The sequence below is a fragment of the Hemiscyllium ocellatum genome, chromosome 10 (assembly GCF_020745735.1).
Source record: "Hemiscyllium ocellatum isolate sHemOce1 chromosome 10, sHemOce1.pat.X.cur, whole genome shotgun sequence".
NCBI classification, from domain to species: Eukaryota; Metazoa; Chordata; class Chondrichthyes; order Orectolobiformes; family Hemiscylliidae; genus Hemiscyllium; species Hemiscyllium ocellatum.
This window is the reverse complement of record NC_083410.1, coordinates 87,828,764-87,847,960: the sequence shown is the minus strand read 5'-3', so window position 1 is coordinate 87,847,960 and position 19,197 is coordinate 87,828,764. Positions and strand designations below refer to the sequence as shown.

Below are 19,197 nucleotides of genomic sequence, written 5' to 3'. Positions count from 1 at the left end.
CCTCACTAAAAAGACTGATTTTTCATTCACTACACACTCCATGCTGAGGAGTGGAATATTTTGCACACTTTGCATTAAATCTTTGTATCTAGTGCAATGCATACAGCACCATCTCTTTTGTCCCAACAATTTACTTCTCATAGGGAACAAGTCAATTAGTCCCAAATTATGATCAGTGTTATGCTCAGGACTATGTGTGCTTGAAATGACATTTGTTCTACTAAAGGCCAATCAATTTATAAAAGTCTTATTCCAAAAAGGAAGAAAAGATTTCAGCACATCAATTTGGATTTGTTCCCAGATAGAACAGACAAGTGTTCTAGTTCACGTTGTGCCTATTAACCAGCACACAACCTTCAGTGGTTTAATTTCTCAGCTCAACTAATATATTTCCATTTGTTGGAAATGCTCAGTTGAATTAAGATGACAAATCAGAGCACTCATTTGCAAGGTTTCGCAGAAAGCAAATTTGAGAACGTGACTGCTTAGTTCACATTTATGCCAAAAAAGAGAGTTTAAAATAAAGTTTGTATCTTGGTCATGTAGGGAGACACAGTTTGTTCAAGTTAAAAATTACCACGAATAGCAAAGCTATTAAATCAACTCTGTATGGGAAGCCATCAGCAAGAGTGGTTGGGGAAGAAAAACTACTGACTGAGCTTGCATGCCCTAAATCTGCCAAGCAGAGCTTTATGTAAGTGATGAGAACTTTAACCAAGGGAAGAATATACTTCTTCTATCACCCCCCCAATCCACATACCATAGATACACCTGCCCAGCACAGTTATTGCTGCCAATGACCAACGTATGGTCCTCACGAAGATGAAGTCCTCTCTCCACACTAAGGAGACCCTCCCTTGTATTATGAGAGATGACAACTGTGTTAATGGAGGTAAATTCAGATCATATTTAGCAGCACAACATTGAACATCCATGAAGCACTGTGGGGTAGCAGAAACAGCAGCATAAATTTTACACCACAATCTTGAACCCTCCAATAGGGCATAATCTTCAATCTCCCATTCCAGTCAAGCCAAGAGACCAATCCTGGATCAATAAGAACTAGAAGACAGTTTGCTAAGAACTAGAAGACAATTCGCTAAGAACAACGTGATGGATACCTAAAGATGAGGTACCAACCCAGTGAAACTGCAATACAGGTCTATGAACATGTTATACTGCATTAGAACCATGTTTAGACAGATTAAGGAACTCGTCCAATTGGAATATTAAATATTGTGGTGGAAAAAAATTATGCTGCTGTGTCTGCCTCATGGATACCCATTATTGTGATCCTAAACCTAATCTGAATTTATCCCACTTAACACAGTGCAACACAATACAATAAGTCCTTAGTAAGAACAAAGGACTTCATCTTCACAAGGACTGTGCATCGTCACTGCTACCAATAACTGTTATGGGTAGTAACAGCAAAAAAAATACTAGGAGATAACAGCTTCACGCAATCCTGTTTGTTTAAACTTGCAGTCCATACTTAACTTGTAGTCATACAGCATTTTTCACAATACACTGAACAGTGCAATCATCAGCAACTATTGCTGGCTGTGACCTTCTGATGCATAATATTCAGCACCATTTGAGATTCCTAAGATGCTGAAGCAGGCCATGTCCAAATGCAGAAAAATCTGGACAGTTGCCATACTTAGGCTGATAGGTGGCAAGTAACACTCATGCTATACAAATAGCAGGTAATAACTATCTTCAACGAGAGAATTTATCCATTGCCCCTAATCATTCAATAGCGCTACTATCATGGAATTCCCCTACTTATGAATGTGACCGAGAGGTTGGTGGGAAAAAGCATGTATACATCTATATAGGCATATATAGATATGTATCTACTTTATATGTTAAAGCTATTTTAAAACAAAGGCTGGAATTAATTTAACTCTACAATTGTAGAGGATGAATGGAATTGCATCTTTAACAATAAAACCAAGAGAAGTATGCAAGCAGACAATTCAGCCCCATATCACACCTTTTTGTAATAGTGTGATTATTACCAGAAAGGAGGGCAAATACAAAATAAGGATCTGAAGGAAAAATACTTAAGTTAGGAGACAGAAAGCAAAACAAGCACTTTTTTATATTTTCTGAAACAAAAAACATGCAGTTTTGTGCTGTTCATGTTCGAAACCAAACAGAGACCAGGATTCAAACAAACAGTGCCCCAAAATCACAGGACAGTGATGATTCAAGCTCACTTATACTGCCAATTCCACAGAATATACTGTGAAATTACTAATTCTGGCTGTTCTTTATGCAGTAGATCACATCCTTTAAAACCTTTACTAATGCCCGTGCTACACATTTCTTGTTAGAGATCATACCGGTGCACTATTATTTACCAGATCCATATCTAACGGTAAACAGATAAACACTACTTAATTTTTTTTTATTAAATCCAGAGCTACAGAGCTACTTACCCCTATAATCAAATGCAACTACATGGTAGTCTTGAGCGCTCAGGACCTAAAACAGGAAGAAAATCAAAAATGTAGAGAAGTAATGCACAAATAAGTTCAGTATTGAAATGCTATCACGCATAATTAATAAATATTTTGCACTCAAAGCATATACTCTCCTCTTGACTTGCACAGCATACAAATGAACAACATGTGCATTTTCATTCGGAGAGAGGAGTTGTAATACAGAGACATTGCATTTCTTATTGTTGAGTGTAATTCATTTCCAATTCTTACTGGGATCAGGTCATCACAAAGAAAACAGTTTCAACGTAACCTTCAGTACCATTTAACAGGTTTATGAACATGTTGCTGCTAAACCCTTATGAATTTAAAAGTAACAAAGTAAAAGGATAAAATTGTCCCTTTCAGATTTTTGTTACTGTAAGCACAACATAAGTTTTCCTTATTACATTAAAGATGCAGCTTCTCAGTAATGTGCATACGTTTTAATGGCTCTGAAGTCCAAGCTAGAGAAAAATAGAAGCGAAGCACCAAGATAAACTGCATTTCAATAACGTGGGGTTGCACATAAAACTTATCATTTCTCAATAGATTGTCAATCCATATGCAGTGGGGTAATGCTTCTACAGTGTAAAACAAACTACAATTCTATAATTGTTTAGTGCAATCTTGTTTTCCAATGGCTGTCCATATCCTTGCAATCATACAGCGTTTTTCACAATACACTGAACAGTGCTATCATCAGCAACTATTGCGGGCTCTGACCTTAAGATGCACAATGTTCAGCATCACATGCAATTCCTCAAATACAGAACAACCTGGACAATATCTAAGCATTGGCTGCTAAGTGGCAAATAACACTCAAGCTATACAAATACCAAGCAATAACCATCACCAAAAATGAATCCATCCATTGCCCCTTCACATTCAATGATGCTACCATCACTCAATCCCCCATCATTATCCTGGGCATTAATATTGACCAGAATCTCAGCTGGATTCACCATGCAGAGTAGCTATAACAGCAGGTCAGTCTAGAAATCCTGCAGCAAGTAACTCACCTCCTGACTTCATCTATAAGGCAGAAGTTAGGACTGTGATGGAAGGCTCCTGACTCGGCTGGATGAGTGCAACTCCAACAACATTCAGGAAGCTTAATAACATATGGCACCATATCCATAAACATTCTCTCCTTCCACCACGGATGCTCAGTGGCAGCAGTGCTTATATCCTGTAAGGTGCACAGCAAAAATTCACCAAATATTCTTATATAGCACCTCCCTAACCCACAACCAACTTCATCTCAAAGGTCAATGGCAGCAGGGAACACCACCACCTGCAAGTCCCCTTCCAAGCTCCTCATGACTGACTTGGAAATTATTTACCGTTCTTTCAGTAACACTGGACCAAAATCTTCGAACTCCCTAACAGCATCGAGAATGTTACAAAATGTGGGCTACTGTGATTTAACACTACAACTCACCACAACCGTCACAAGGGCAACTAGAATGGGCAATAAACATCCCATGAATGAATTTAAAATAACACCTTAAAATGCCTCAAGATGTCGTGAGATTAAGTATTTCTTTAAAAACAAATCACTCCAAAACGTAGGAAATACATCAATATGTCGGCAGATAGACAAGGTAAATCTCAAGCAAAAATGAGATCAGGACTAGATTATTTATTTCAGCAATGTTGCCCGAATAATAAGTTCTGGCCAGGACATCAGGGAGAATCTTCCTAGTTTTCAAGTAGTGCTATAGGATTTTATTGTACTTTGACATTGCACAGTTGTGTGTCAGTGCATAGACATCAGAAACAGGACAAGGCAGCGATCGACAACTTTACTTCCGCCTCCATCATGGCCATTTCCACAGCTGCCCTCGTCCCTCAAGATTCCTCATGCACCACAAGTGACATCACTTCCATCTCCCCCCATGTCATCGCTGCCATCACACACTCAGCGACTTCCATCCCCTACTGCTGTGTTCACACCAATTCTGCCCCCACAAACGCCACTGACTTGCATTCTGCCGACATGCAACCATGTCTCTTCCCCCCCACCCCCCTGCCACAACCTCAGGTCCCACTGTCACCATCCCTACACTACCACCCCCACCCCCACCCCACCGAACCCTGAGGGAAACATCACCCCTGCTCATGACTCCACCCCCATTCCCCCTACCACCACACCCATTTCAGTTACAGGCTCTGCCCCCACTCCCAGCTCTACACCTACACCAAGTCCTACCCAGCCCTGCCAAGTTTTCACCAGCCCCCCAAGCCTCCCCCTCACTAAGGACAAACGATCATTCCTCAGCTTTACCTTTATCCCCGACCGCCCATGCATAAATAAATTTAATATGCATTGTGACGTCAAACACTTCTTCTGCCGCCTCAGAGTTTACTGCTTCAATCAGGAGTCCCGCCCACCTACCGAGGACCCCTTCGCCCGCTTCCAACACACTCCATCCACCTGGACACCCCACGCTGGTTATTACACTCCCCTGATCTTTTCATTTCCAACTGCTGCCGAGACATTAACCTGTCTAACCCCCTCTCCCACTCTAACATCTCACCCTCACAACGCGCACCCTCACCCTCCACTCCCTCTGCTCCAATCCCAACCTCACCATCAAGCCAGCAGTTAAAGTGGGTGCAGTGGTAGTTTGGCGCATTGACCTCTACACTGCTGAAGCCAGACGCCAAGTTGAAGACACCTCCTCCTACCGCCCCCTCAACCATGACCCCACCTCCATCACCAAACCATCATCTCCCAGACCAAACACAATCTCATCACCTCAGGAGATCTCCCACCCACAGCTTCTAACCTCGTAGTCCGGGAACCCCGCACCACCCAATTCTACCTCCTTCCCAAGATCGACAAGCCTAACCACCCCAGCTGACCCATTGTCTCAGCATGCTCCTGCCCGACCAAACTCATCTCCACCTACCTTGATACTGTCCTATCCCCCCCTCATCCAGGAAGTCCCCACACATTCAAGACACCACCCACGCCCTCCCCCTGCTCCAAGACTTCCGCTTCCCGGGTCCCAACGCCTTATCTTCACCATGGACACCCAATCCCTCTACACCTTCATCCGTCATGATCAGGGCCTCCAAGCCCTCCGTTTCTTCTTCTCCTGATGTCCCCAACAGTACCCTTCCACTGGTGGAACTGGTCCTCACCCATAATAATTTCTCCTGAGAATCCTCTCACTTCCTCCAGACCAAAGGGGTAGCCATGGGCACCTGTATGGGCCCCAGCTATGTCTGTCTCTTTGTCGGCTATGTAGAACAATCCATCTTCCGTTGTTACACCGGCACCACTCCCCACCTCTTCGTCCGCTACATTGATGACCGCATCGGCGCCACCTTGTGCTCCCGCAAGGAGGTTGAGCAGTTCATCAACTTCATCACATTCCACTCCGACCTTAAATTCACCTGGACCATCTCTGACACCTCCCTCCCCTTCCTGGACCTCTCCATCTCCATTAATGACGACCGACTTGACACTGACTTTTTTTTTTTACAAACCCACCGACTCCCACAGCTACCTGGATTACACCTCTTCCCACCCTACCTCCTGCAAAAATGCCATCCCATATTCCCAATTCCTCTGCCGTATCTGCTTCCAGGAGGACAAGTTCCACCTCAGAACACACCAGATGGCCTCCTTCTTTCAGAGACCGAATTTTCACTTCCCATGTGGTTGAAGATGCCCTCCAATGCATCTCAGCCACATCCCACACCTCTGCCCTCAAACACCACCCCTCCAACCGTAACAAGGACAGAATCCCCCCCCCACCAGTTCTCACCTTCCACCCTACCAACCTTCACATAAACCGCATCATCCGCCGACATTTCCGCCACCTCCAAACAGACCCCACCAGAGATATATTTCCCTATCCATCCCTTTCCACTTTCCGCAAAGACTGTTCCCTCCGTGACTAGGTGGTCATGTCCACACACACCCCCCCCCCCCCCCCCCAAAACAACCCACCCTCTCGTCCTGGCACCCTCCCCTGCCACCGCAGGAATTGCAACCTGCATCCACACTTTCCCCCCTCACCTCCATCCAAGGCCCCAAAGAAGCCTTCCACATCCAAAGTTTCACCTGCACATCCAATGTTACATTGTATCCATTGCTCCCGATGCAGTCTCCTCTACATTGGGGAGACTGGATGCCTCCTCACAAAGCACTTTAGAGAACATCTCCGGGACACCCTCACCAAACAACCCCACCACCCTGTGGCCCAACATTTCAACTCCCCTCCCACTCTGCTGAGGACATGCAGGTCCTGGGCCTCTCTACAGCCACTCCCTCACCACCTGATGCCTGTAGAAAGAACGCCTCATCTTCTGCCTCAGAACACTTCAACCCCAGGGCATCAATGTGGACTTCACCAGTTTTCTCATTTCCCCTTCCCCCACCTTACCCCAGTTCCAAACATCCAGCTCAGCACCATCATGACCTGTCCTACCTGCCAATCTCCCTTCCCACCTATTCGCTCCACCCTCCTCTCCGACCTATCACCTTCATACCCACCTCCATCCACCCACTGTACTCTTTGCTACCTTCCCCAACCCTCCTCTCTGACATATCACCTCCACCCCCATCCCCATTCACCTACTGTACTCTTTGCTACCTTCTACCCATCCCCACCCCCCACCCCCATTTATCTCTCCACCCTGGAGGCTCCCTCCCTGAAGAAGGGCTTTTGCCCGAAACGTCAATTTTCCTGCTCCTCAGATGCTGCCTGGCCTGCTGTGCTTTCCCAGCACCATTCTAATCTAGACTCTGGTTTCCAGCATCTGCAGTCCTCACTTTTGCCTACAGAACATCTCCACCACAGGAAGTCCATTAAATAGTTATCTCTACTCTCCCACCCTTTCCCAAAACCCAGCAAATGTCAATCTTCAGGCATTTATCCAAATCCCTTTAAAAACTGCTAATCGATCTGTGTCCACCACAAGCAAACTCCAGTTCCCAAACTTTTGTTACCTTTCACTGTTTAGCCAATCACCACAAAACCGTTTTCAATCACACCAAAGAAAATAGTTTCTCTCTGCTTTGAGTATCAACTTCAAATTGAGCATGTTGATCATCTTCTCCAATCTATCCTACAAACTAAAATCCCGCATCCTTGAAATAATACTCAAACCTTTTCTGTACTCAAACATTCACATTCTTCATAAAAAGTTGGTGTCTAAAATTAGGAGGGGTGGTGGTACAGTGGCAAGGTAATCAGACTAGCAGCTCAGAGGCTCAGGCTAAAAATGTAGTTCACTGATATTCTTCAAAGGAAATCTGCCACCCTAAACTGACTGAGTCTGAAACTATGTCTAAGTCAATGTGGTTATCTTAAAGCATGTTTCTTAGTGTCAACAAACCACTACAAAAAGTCAAAAAGCAGTGGGGCAGTAGAGTGGTTAGCACTGCTGTTTCACAACACAGACCAGGTTTGGTTCCGCCCACGGGTGTCAGTTTGTGCACAATTTCCCATATCTTCTGGGTTTCCTCCCACAGTACAAAAGTGTAGGTTAGGTGGATTGGCCATATTAAATCACTCAGTACCCAGGGATGGGCAGGCTAGGTGGATTAGCCATAGGAAAATGCAGGTTATAGGGATAGAGTAGTGGGTGGGTCTGGGTGGGATGCAGTGGGTCAGTGTGGACTCAATGGGCCAAATGGCCTGCTTCCACACCGTAGGGATTTCAGAATTCTGATTCAGTGCAACTGTACAGATCACTTAACACCAACCTAGATACCATTAACATGATATACCCAGCCCTGTTGACTCTGCATAAATATCCTTACTAACATTTGCTTCAATGTTAGGGAGAATTGTCCCACAGATTAAACAAGCAACACCCTAAATCGTACTTTAAAGAAGACTGCTCAAAAACCATTAAAATCCTGGGTGTGCCTGTTCCCACCAGAGGGTAGCACAATGGGATATCAACCTGGCATTCCTCAATATTGGCTCCAGGCCTCAAAGTCTCATGACACCAGGTCAAAGAAGAGCAAGAAAACCTCCCAAGCTTCCTGATCACCACCATCACTCTTTCCTTAGCCTAATAAATCAGTACCGATGTTGAAAATCATTTGGAAGTAAAGCAAGGGCACAAATGTTGAGTGGGGCACTTCAACGTCCATTACTAAGGTTTGGTGGCATTAATACTGATCAACTTGATAGAATCCAAAAGAAACTTAAATGCTAGCTTGGATCTGCAGCAGATATTGAGGAAACAAACAAGGGGCAGAGAACCTTCTTGACCTTGTCCTCCGAATTCATCCTGTTGCAGATGCACTTAACCATGGCACTGTTAACAGGAATGACTGACACAGTCCTTGTGGACACAGTCCCATCTTCACACTGATGTCCAAGAGACAAGGAAACCAAAGGGAGGATCCTACTCAGTGAAAGGAAGAACAACCTTTTCTAGAATTCACCAACAGGCAAATACACGGGGCTAGTCAAGGACAGGTCTTCAATACAAGGCTCAACTACCCTTCAACTGGGGCAAAATCAGAAACTTGCTGTCACAAGTAGTAACCCACAACAACATTGGTATTTTTGGTGACAATCTACATTTTCTCAGTGAACAAAAAGAATTATAGCATTATAGTATTTCCAGCTTCCATCTCAAAAGACTCCAAGTAATAGATTAAGCCCAAAAAATCCCGAATTGCATGCTACCATTTTTGCAGTCACTTTTTCTTGTGTGTATGTGTCTCTTCTGTGTGTGACAGTGAGTGTTGTTGCAAGTACAGTTTGGTACTGAAAAATAAACATTTACTTAAGTAAAAGAACGAACTGCGTGCTTGAGATCTGAAACAAAGACAAAAACAAAAATTGCTGCAGAAACTCAGCAGGTCTGGCAGCATCTGTAGAAAGAAAGCAGAATTAACATGGAGTCTGGTGATTGTTCAAAAATGTAAAAGCCACTCTTCCTTTCAAAAATGAAATTTTGTGAAAACTGTTTACAATGAAAGAGTGCCAATAGAGCCCATCATGTCCACTCTAGTCAATAAAGGATCTCACTACATTAATGCCACTTTCCAGCTTCTGGCTCATAGTCCTGGAGCTATGGCAACTCATGCGAATTTCTAAATAGTCTTCTAGAGAGTTTCATGCAGTGAAATTCAGAGTCCCACCACCCTCTGGAAAGAATTTCTCAACTCTCTTCCTCACCTTCCACTTATCTTAAATCTATGCCCCCAGTTACTGCTCTCACTATTAATGGGGGAAAAAAAAGTGTCCTTCTAAAGGCCCCCCCTGTGTGTCTCAATCTTGTATACCTCTATCAAGCTCCCTCTCAATCTTCATTGATCCAAGGAAAAACAACCTCTGCCTATTTGATCTTCCCTTACCCCTCAGATCCTCAGGCCCTGTCAGCATCTTGGCAAATCTCCCACTGCACTCTCTCTTATGTACTGGCAGCATATGGGATACTTTATTAGCCAAAGCACAGAATTCAAGAACAATGCTATGCTGGAACTGAATTAAGTGCGAGTTAGGCCCTCATGAGCAATCACATCTTTCTTAATATGCAATGATCAGAAACAAATCCCTGTTTCAGCCTAACTAGCACTTAACGCAGTTCCAACATAACATTGCTCTTGAATTCAATGCTTAGGCTAATAAAGTATCCACTATGCCATTAGAACCACCTTAGCTACTTGCCCTGTTATCTTCAGGGATTTGTAGATATCCCTCTGATCTTCACTAGTTTCCAGGGGTCCACCATTCAGGTAATCTCTTCCCCTGCTTGCCCTCCATAAGTGCTTTACCTCAATTTTCCAGGTTGAATTCCATTTTCCACTGCTCTGCACACTCTTCTATAGCTAGCCACCTCACTCTTTACCACTCTACCCCCAATTTACATCATCTAGGAACTTCTTGATTATACCTCCTACACTCAATCCATACCGCAAGTGCACAGACCCCTACATAACTCCACTAGAAACAGATTTCCATTCACAGAAACATCCCTCTACCACCGTCCTCTGCTTCTCAACTCTCAGCCTTTTTTCTAAGGTGTCATTTTGCCTTGCATCGCTCTGCTTCTTTCCTTCTTGACAAGTCTGCCACAAGCGAGACAAAAGCCACATTAAAGTTCACATGGCCTTCGCCAGATGCATCACCCTCATCAACACACAAAAAAATTTCAATGAAATTTGTTAAACCCAATCCTCCCTCAACCAATCCATACCAACTATTGCCAATTAAGCTATGTACCTTCAAGTGTAGATATATTCTATTCTTCAGAATTCTAACAACTTCCCCACCACAGGACGTTAAGCTTACGAGACTGTAAATTCATGGTTTATCTCTTGCTGATTTTTTTCGTTTAAAAGAAAGGACAGGTCAATGCTAGTGGCCCTATGGTCCTCTAGCACCTCACCTGTGGCCAAAGACTTGAAAAATTACTGCTCCGAACCCCGCTATTTCCTCCTTTCCCTCCAACAACCTAGCATACATCTTATCTGAGCCTTCACATCTTCCACTTCTAAAACTACTAAAGCTGTAAGTACCTTCGCACACATTCTCTCTATGTTGTTTCTTCTAATAGCTCATGGTCCTTCACCTGTATTATCCTTTTCTATTGTCAAGGCTGACGATTTTCATTGAGGTCTGTACCCACAGTTTCAAGGTCCATACACAAGTTATCCCTATTATACCGAATGGCCACACTCTTGCTGCAATATGGAGGTGAACTCCTCTGTTAATTAAACCAAACACCCAGACAAGCTCACATTGTCACTCATATTTTAACAGATTATGAGGCAGAGAACTCTCAAATTCCACTATTTAAAGAAAATATCAACTTTTTTAAAATGCAAAGTGAACTTTAAACAAGTATTCACAACTCTAAGCCCTCGTTTCTCTTACAATCTGCCTCCATCTCTAACAATATACTGTTCTAATAAGACACTTACTGGAATTACATCAACTTAATTTCAAAACGATACAGCTGCTATTGTTTTCTGTGCCTTTCTTCCAGATGAAGATCTCCCTGGGTCATTGTCTTTCTTTTTACTGCAAATATGTTTTATTTGAAAAGGTACCTTGGATAAAGTGCATTTCTTAATTTCTTGGAGAGCAAGATGTTAGATATCCAGGTGTTTCGATCTTGATGGCAGTTGTTCTCCCTCCAATTTTCAAAACATCTGTATTTTATACCCCAACAATTGGATTGTCTCATTGGATGGATGTTGACAAACCAATAGATTCAAACTTGATTGGGTTTTAGTATCCTGGGGTATACTTTCAACTGATTGGTTAAAATCGAATTGTTGTCACAATAGCATCCAAAACTCTCATCCATTTCACAGCCAAATGTTACATATTTTCAATTTTCTAGTACACACTGGGACTGCCATCTAGTCACATACACAGGTACTTATAATCTCAGTTCAGAACAGCATTCACTCTCTCAAAAGGCACAGTACATGTGATTGACTTCATAACAAAACCAAAATAATCCTGGATGCTTTAAATCAGAAAGAAAAACAGAAATTGTTGGATAAGTTCAACAGGTCAGGCAACATCTGGAGAGAAAAAAGTTCTAAGGAAGGATCTGTCGATCCAAAACGAACGGATTCCTATCCACAGATGCTACGAGACCTGCGCTTTTCCATCAAAGAGCTTTTGTGGCCATGTTCTTTCCCTAGTTATTCTTTCTTGCTCTTTATCTATGTTTAATCTTTTATTCCACAATGTTTTCTTATGCACACTCTTCGCTTTCTCAATTTCTTTCTAAAGTTCCCTTCTACATTTCTGATATCCCTCTCGAGACTCTGCCATAAGCTGCTTCTTTTCCCCTTAATCTTAACATTTATGCACCATCACATCCAGGTTTCTCCAGTCTTCATTCCTTCCTTTATCTTTACAAGGACACACTTGCTCTGCGCTCTTGCTCTTTCTTCCTTAGTGCATCCACTGATCTGACAGCAGCTGCTCCTCATCCACTTGGGCCAAGTCACATCTAGTGTTAAAACTTTTATTCCCTGCTGATCCTTGTCCTTTTGAGTAACTATCCCAAATCTAACTAAGCTACAGTCACTGTAAAGACTATGCTTTGATTTTCCATCTTTGACTGTGGACTAAAAAGACAGTTAACAAAGAACTGTGGAAGGAATTGCTGCAGTTTTGAAAACAAGTTACCAGAACATACAGTCATGCTTTGTAAAAAGGTGGAGGTGAAATAAAATGCTGTACCACCAGAGGTGTGTGCACAAACACATTTGGTCAGCAAAAGATGGCTGATTGAACGATACAATTATGACTAGTTGTAGATGCCAAAGGCCATCAGGCTAACAACAACTCAATCCTGGGCAGGTGAATAGCTTATATGAATGAACGATAGAGTGATAAGTTTTTCAGATTGGAAGAAGCAGGGTCAAAATTGATATCACTGCAGAAAATAATTGCAGAAGACAGTCAATTATTTTCTTGCTACCACTACCTCCACTATGCTGTTGCTCTAACTACGTGATTTCACAGTTACTGCTTAAAGTCTAAATTCCCTGCACATTTTGAGATGGAGGTGCCACTATTGGACTGGGGTGGACAAAGTCAGAAGTTACACAACACCAGGTTACAAGTCCAGCAGGGTTATTTGAAGTTGCAAGCTTCAGTTTCAGCTGCTCCTTCGTTACCTGGAGGAGCACAGCTCCAAAAGCTTGCAATTTCAAATCAACCTGTTGGACTCATACTTGGTGTTGTGTGACTTCTGACTTTAGAATTATTTTGAATATTAGGTCCAGAACTGTATCCTCCTCTGCTGGATCTTGCTGCATATTAGCTAAAATGTTCTCCTGGTCGCAATTTAAAAATTTTGTTCCCTCCCCAACTTGCACACAAATGATCTCAGTTAATACTTGGGTAGCTAAAATTCCCTACTGCTGCCTTACCATTCTAACACTGCTCTGATTATATGTTTAATCCTCTGTCTCTCCCAGACTCTGAGGGATCACACTATAGTACTGCTATCAAGGGTGGAAATGTGGTTAAAACCATATCAGTTGCAATTTCTCACTTTTGGGACCAGAACCATTAGTGGAGTGATGGATTGTGGTTGCATGTTAGACCAGTGTCACACAATTGATCACAGTCTTGGGCATGATGGTTAGATCTGCTCATTCAACCCAAGTGGCAGCAACGCCCACTGAATGTAGCACTAAGATGGCAGCCGAGAGCAGCACCTCTTACTTCCCTTCCTTCTCTTTTCTTAAAAAGATACCTTGCATCCTGGAATATTTAGTACCAGATTTAACCATTTGAGCTAGATTTCCATTATCACAACATATCACATGGCTAATTGCAGCTACAGCTCAAATTTTATAATTTTTTTAAATATCCCTAAAAGCACGACAAACCCTACTCCAATCTTTGTTTTATTCTTTGCTTCAAACAAAAACTCAAATCCACATAAGTAAATTTGTGTATGATAACCTGGATCCAAGCTTTTTGAATCATAAGCTTCACAATTAACATTTCCCCAAGTGTCAACTTTAAAATCTATAAGTGCTTTCTAAACAGGATTTGCAGGCTAGGCAGCTGACTGTATTGCTAGTGTACTTAACTCTAATTCGATTAGAAATGTGTCATTCTTCAGATATAATTTGATAGTGTTTGAAAGACAACAGCAATACTGATATTTTTAGATCTTCTGAATCATCACAACTTGTTTAAGCTACATTGTATATCACTTAGTGATGAGCATTCACTACCACGTGTTAATCTAGTTTTAGTTCCAGCTAAGGTAGCACTCTCTTGACTCAAGTCAGAAAGTTGCAGATTCAAGTTCCATTTCAGAGATTTGAGCAGATGATCGAGACTGATATTTCCAAAACAGTAGAGACCCTGGTTGTTTTAGCAATGTCTCATGTTGCTTTCTCAAAGAGCTAGGAATTCTCCGTGGGTGACCAGTGAACATTTATCCCTCAAATCAATATGATGTACAGATTAGCTGATTATTGCACTATTGTTCCTTATTACAGATGTGTACAAATTGGTCAATAAGTTTCCCACATCACAAGAGTAACCACACTTCAAAAGCATCTAATGAGTTGCAAAGTGGTTTGGCACATCTGAAGATCATGAAATATGCTACATAAACACAAACAACTCTTTGCTTCTCTTTTAATGGGTACCACGGAATGGGAATCTGAAAAATATGATATCCAAAAAATGTGATATCCTTTCTGTTTATGACAATATTCAGAAATTGAACAGAATTCCTCCTGTCAACTGTAAAGAAAGAAATGCATTAACCCACAGCATGGAAAATCACATGCTCAAACTTGAAAAACAGATCCATTTCCCGAGATATCTTTCAATTCGCATAAAGTTATAATAAATACAGATTTGATAATTTTACTGAATAGATTCTTCAACTCCCAATGTCTGATCATTAGTCACATCAGTATAAAGTTGAATAGGTGAATAAAAACAAAATATTATCATAAACAAGAGGAATGCAACATACCTTTAGCACAATATTATTTTGAGACAACAATCTATTGCTTATTTTGTCAAAATGTTGACCAGTGTTGGCCTTGTACTGAGGAGAGAGTGCATTGAAACTTTTTTTCTAATCTACAGAAGCATAATACATTTTTTCAATAGTTCAGAATCAACATCAGTAAGGAGCATTCTGAAGGTGAAATGTATACTTTCGAATTAACTTTGTCAAGTGTCAATTTTTCAATGCCATTTAAAATTTTTCACCATAGACTGCATCACAATACAATTCAGATTGATCAAAAATAGTGATCTTTGAGCTCCTAATTTATTAAGCCAATGTGGGAAATGAGCTCTGGACCGGAGGCTGGCATGAGGGAGGCAAGGCCCTTGCGGACTGAAGGCAAAGCTTCAAGTTTTGAAGCCCGGTGTGGTCTGGAGGCTTGGCCCAGTGCAGTGTAGAGGCTAGGAGCTGATACATATTTGTTGAAAAGGACTGTAATTTGAGTACTTTTAAAAGCATTATGCTTATGCCAGACTGTATTTATTATTCTTTCAATTCTGTAACAAATACTTAAGTATCTATACCTAGGTATTTTGTACCTAAGATGATGCTATTGCCAACTTTTCATTGCAGTCCTTCAAGTTCATGTGACAATAAAGCCAATTCTAAATTCTATTAAGCTGTATTTCCATTGGGCCTGCTGTCACTGCATGAGGATTCTGTCAGTGGTAAACCCAAGTAAACAGGGTTCCATTCTGCTTCAGTCCCTGGCCATTTTGGGCAACATTCAGTTCCTTCTTCGATCTCAATTTCAGGTACTTCTGAACAACTGACCTCCGTGGTTCACTAGCCTCTGCAACATGCACCATCTCTCACATCAGGGAGGATATTTCCAACAGACAAGTTCCGGGAAAAAGCTATAGAACCAAGTGTGGCCTTATTCAATGAGGTCCTCAACCCACTAGCAGTACTCCTTATGTGCCATCCCAGATTTTATTGCAAAAATATACTTAATTGATAAAAATAATCTTCATGCACATGTACAGGTACTGAAGCAAGTTTGTACAGTCTTTGCATTCCCTGCAGTTGCAAAAGCTAAATGCATTTTTGACTCACGCAAGACTATTTACAAATATTTTGAGGCAGAGTCTGATAACCGAACAAATCCTTGTTAGACTTTGGCAAAGACCTCAGACAGTGGTCTTTCCCCACTACACCTTGTTGGCAGGTGTCCAAAGCTTTAGTGTATCCTCAGCATGTAGTCTAGGTCCAGTCTACAACACTTGGTCGAAGTTAACGCTCTGCACTGGAAGATCTATACGCTTTCAGCAGACCAAACAGCACATTTCACAGAATTAATGGTCTTCTAGAACATTCAATGTTTACGTCAGTGTGCCTCCAGGAGGCAGCGTGGAGCAGAGTCCTAGGTCACAGAGCTGCTCAGAACAAATCTCAGCAAAAACGACTGCATCTCTCTCCATTACTTCTTTGCGAAGGTATACTCCAGATGATGTGTGACAGTCTCTTCCCCCTGCAGCTGCTTCAAGGGCAGCATGTGGCAGCAGAGTCCAGGCGTACATGGAGGATCGCACAAGTAGTACCCTTCTCACAACCAACCATGTCTTGGTGCTTGTTGGAAAGAACTGGTGAAGAGTCATTATACCAAATGATTTTGAGTTTGCTGAGGGAACCACCAAGAGAATCAACCCTCTCATTTCCCCATCAGGTCTTAATGATGCTGCATGCTGACCACTGCCTGATGGACATGTGGTCAAACTTGCTTCGCTTTACAAATTTTTCCAAGAGGGACAGGTGATAAGGGATGGTACAACTGTTCTGTGGCAATGAGGCCAGGCTCATCCTTTGCAACACTGGGGACACGTAGAACATAGTGACACTTGATGTTTGCGAATCAAGTGTCAATAGCTTGATTTGGCCACACAAAGTTGGTCATCAGGAGGAAGGTGACATTGGGTATGTTCTTCCCCCATTTGTAGATACAGTCAATCTTTGACATCCAGAAGAAGTGAAAGATGGCTTGGATAACTGCGGTGCTGCAGCCTTGGGGAATAGGCTAGACCTTCGCCACATACAACAACAGACTATCTCAACTTATGAGCAGGTTTTCGTTACCTGCAATAGAGAGGGAGCAGTGCTGAGGGGTGGTGGACTCAGACCACTGGCCTCGAACTGGTTGCAGATGTTCATGAGTCTGCATGTAGACAGCAAATCAGAGCAGAAACGGTGATGTTATCCATGTACAGGGAGGCTTTGACATGTTAGCCTCCGCTGACTGGAAGAGCACAAGTTTGGTCAAAGTAAATCACCTCACCTGGCTGGAAATGACCTTAGGTCATAATTTTATAATCCACATTCAACAGTGAAATTGGTCACTAATTCCCTCCCTCTCCCCCTTCTACTTGAAGAGGGTGATGATACTTTTCCACACAGATTTACACATGCTACCAGCCAGAAGCATACTGTTGTACACCTGCAGCAGGTCCTCGTCATTCAAATCCCATAAAGCTGAATACAACTCAGCTGGTAAGCCATTACTTTTGGGACTTTTTTGTTTCAAGACGACTCTTAAGGTTAGCTCATCTACAGAAAGTGGCTAGATCAGCCTCTCTCTCGTGCTGCCATCGAAGGCCTCCACAATAGAGAACAGGAATGACTGGGCAGTTACACATCTGCAGAATGTCAGACCCAGACAATGTTACCGAACCACCTTCTTTCTTTAGGCGGTTGATTACCAAGCTCTCCCTGCGCATGCTCTGGAAGAAGAAATGCAAGCACATCTCATCTTGCTCCACAATCCATAATCTTGGAGGCCTTTGAGGCAATGTCTGAGACTTGCTGGCTTTTCGTTAAGATCCTCCTTGACACAGCTCTGCATGCCTTTCTTCTGAACACCTTTGAACGCGAAGAACCTATATACCACACAGATAGCTAAATCCGCCACTCTCTAAAGGATCTATGGCAGACAGCATAGGAGAAAACATCCATCAGGAAGCACTTCTTGATTTTTAGACTCAACTCCTTGTACAGGAGAATGTGAAGATTGCAGATGCTGGAGATCAGAGTCAAAAAAAAAAGTGTGGTGCTGGAAAAGCACAGTCGGTCAGGCAGCATCCAAGGAGTTTTTGTCAAATTTCGAGCATAAGCTCATCAGGAATTTCTGAAGACTTATGCTCGAACAATCAAATCTCCTGCTCCTTGAATGCTGCCTGACCGGCTGTGCTTTTCCAGCACGTTTTTTTGACTCACCTATTTGTACACCCAATTTCAATCTCCAACAATAGTAGTTGGCCTGATTGAACAATTTCCAAACACACCAATACCTCTGTTATGCTACCCCACCAGCCGCAGCTGTGATGCAATTTAAACAACGCTGTTGAGGAGTATTCATCGAGTAAACTAGAAGGTGGGGTTCAAGAACGCCATCTAAATAATGACAAGATTATTTCTTAGCTCAGTGACTATGCACACTAAATAAAAATATCAGGGCTGCTGAAATCTAATGTCGTCACTAATACCAAAAACATTATTAAAATAGTGCCAGACATTAGGCATTGATTTTTTAAAAACTTCACCATATGTGAGATTAAACCGGATATGTTTCACTGCAAAAGAGAAGTCAAAATCCAATCATGCCCAAAATTCTGTCTCATCACTTGTTAAAGCAAAATATCCAAGTTTTTTTTTTAGAAAATCAATTTCATGAAGAAATTGGAACCTAAAACAGCACAGGGCTAAATCTTGGATTTTCTGGATTATGTACTCCATTTCAAGATCTATATATGGCCAGGTGGAAGATTAATCCATCTTGATCAATGTATCGATCAACGGGTGGTTCCATGAGGAGTATCTGTTAAAGTATCCTGAAGAACATGCAACATTCCCAGTTACCAGAAGTTATTTTATACTGGAAGCAACTTGAAGCAGAAGCATTTCAATTGAAATAGGCCTAGTAATTAATACCAGTCATACAGTCATATGCAAAAGGTAATTGCTCTTCAAAACTTCAACAGTTAGTGCCGCAATATGGCTTGGCATGACTGTAAAAGGTATCGATGTTCAAATGCTGAACAAAAATGGCTGAGACTCTGTCAGATGCCCATTATCTAAGCTAAAACTTGGAACAACAGATTTAAAGCACCACTGCAAACATTCATGCTAACGAGAATTTGTTAGGAAAGAAGTTAACCCCAAGATATTCAAATGGAGTAGAACACAAGGATGATCAGGAATAGCTTAATATACT

General features: G+C 42.1%; 1 protein-coding gene across 1 annotated transcript in view; it reads right to left on the bottom strand.

Annotated features, from left to right (window-relative positions):
* Positions 1-19,197, bottom strand: part of abhd12 (abhydrolase domain containing 12, lysophospholipase) — a 151,974-nt gene that overhangs the window by 71,815 nt on the left and 60,962 nt on the right. The window contains exon 7 of the mRNA XM_060831719.1: positions 2,448-2,493. Coding sequence (XP_060687702.1) covers positions 2,448-2,493 — 46 coding nt within the window. The remainder of the gene's footprint in view (positions 1-2,447; positions 2,494-19,197) is intronic.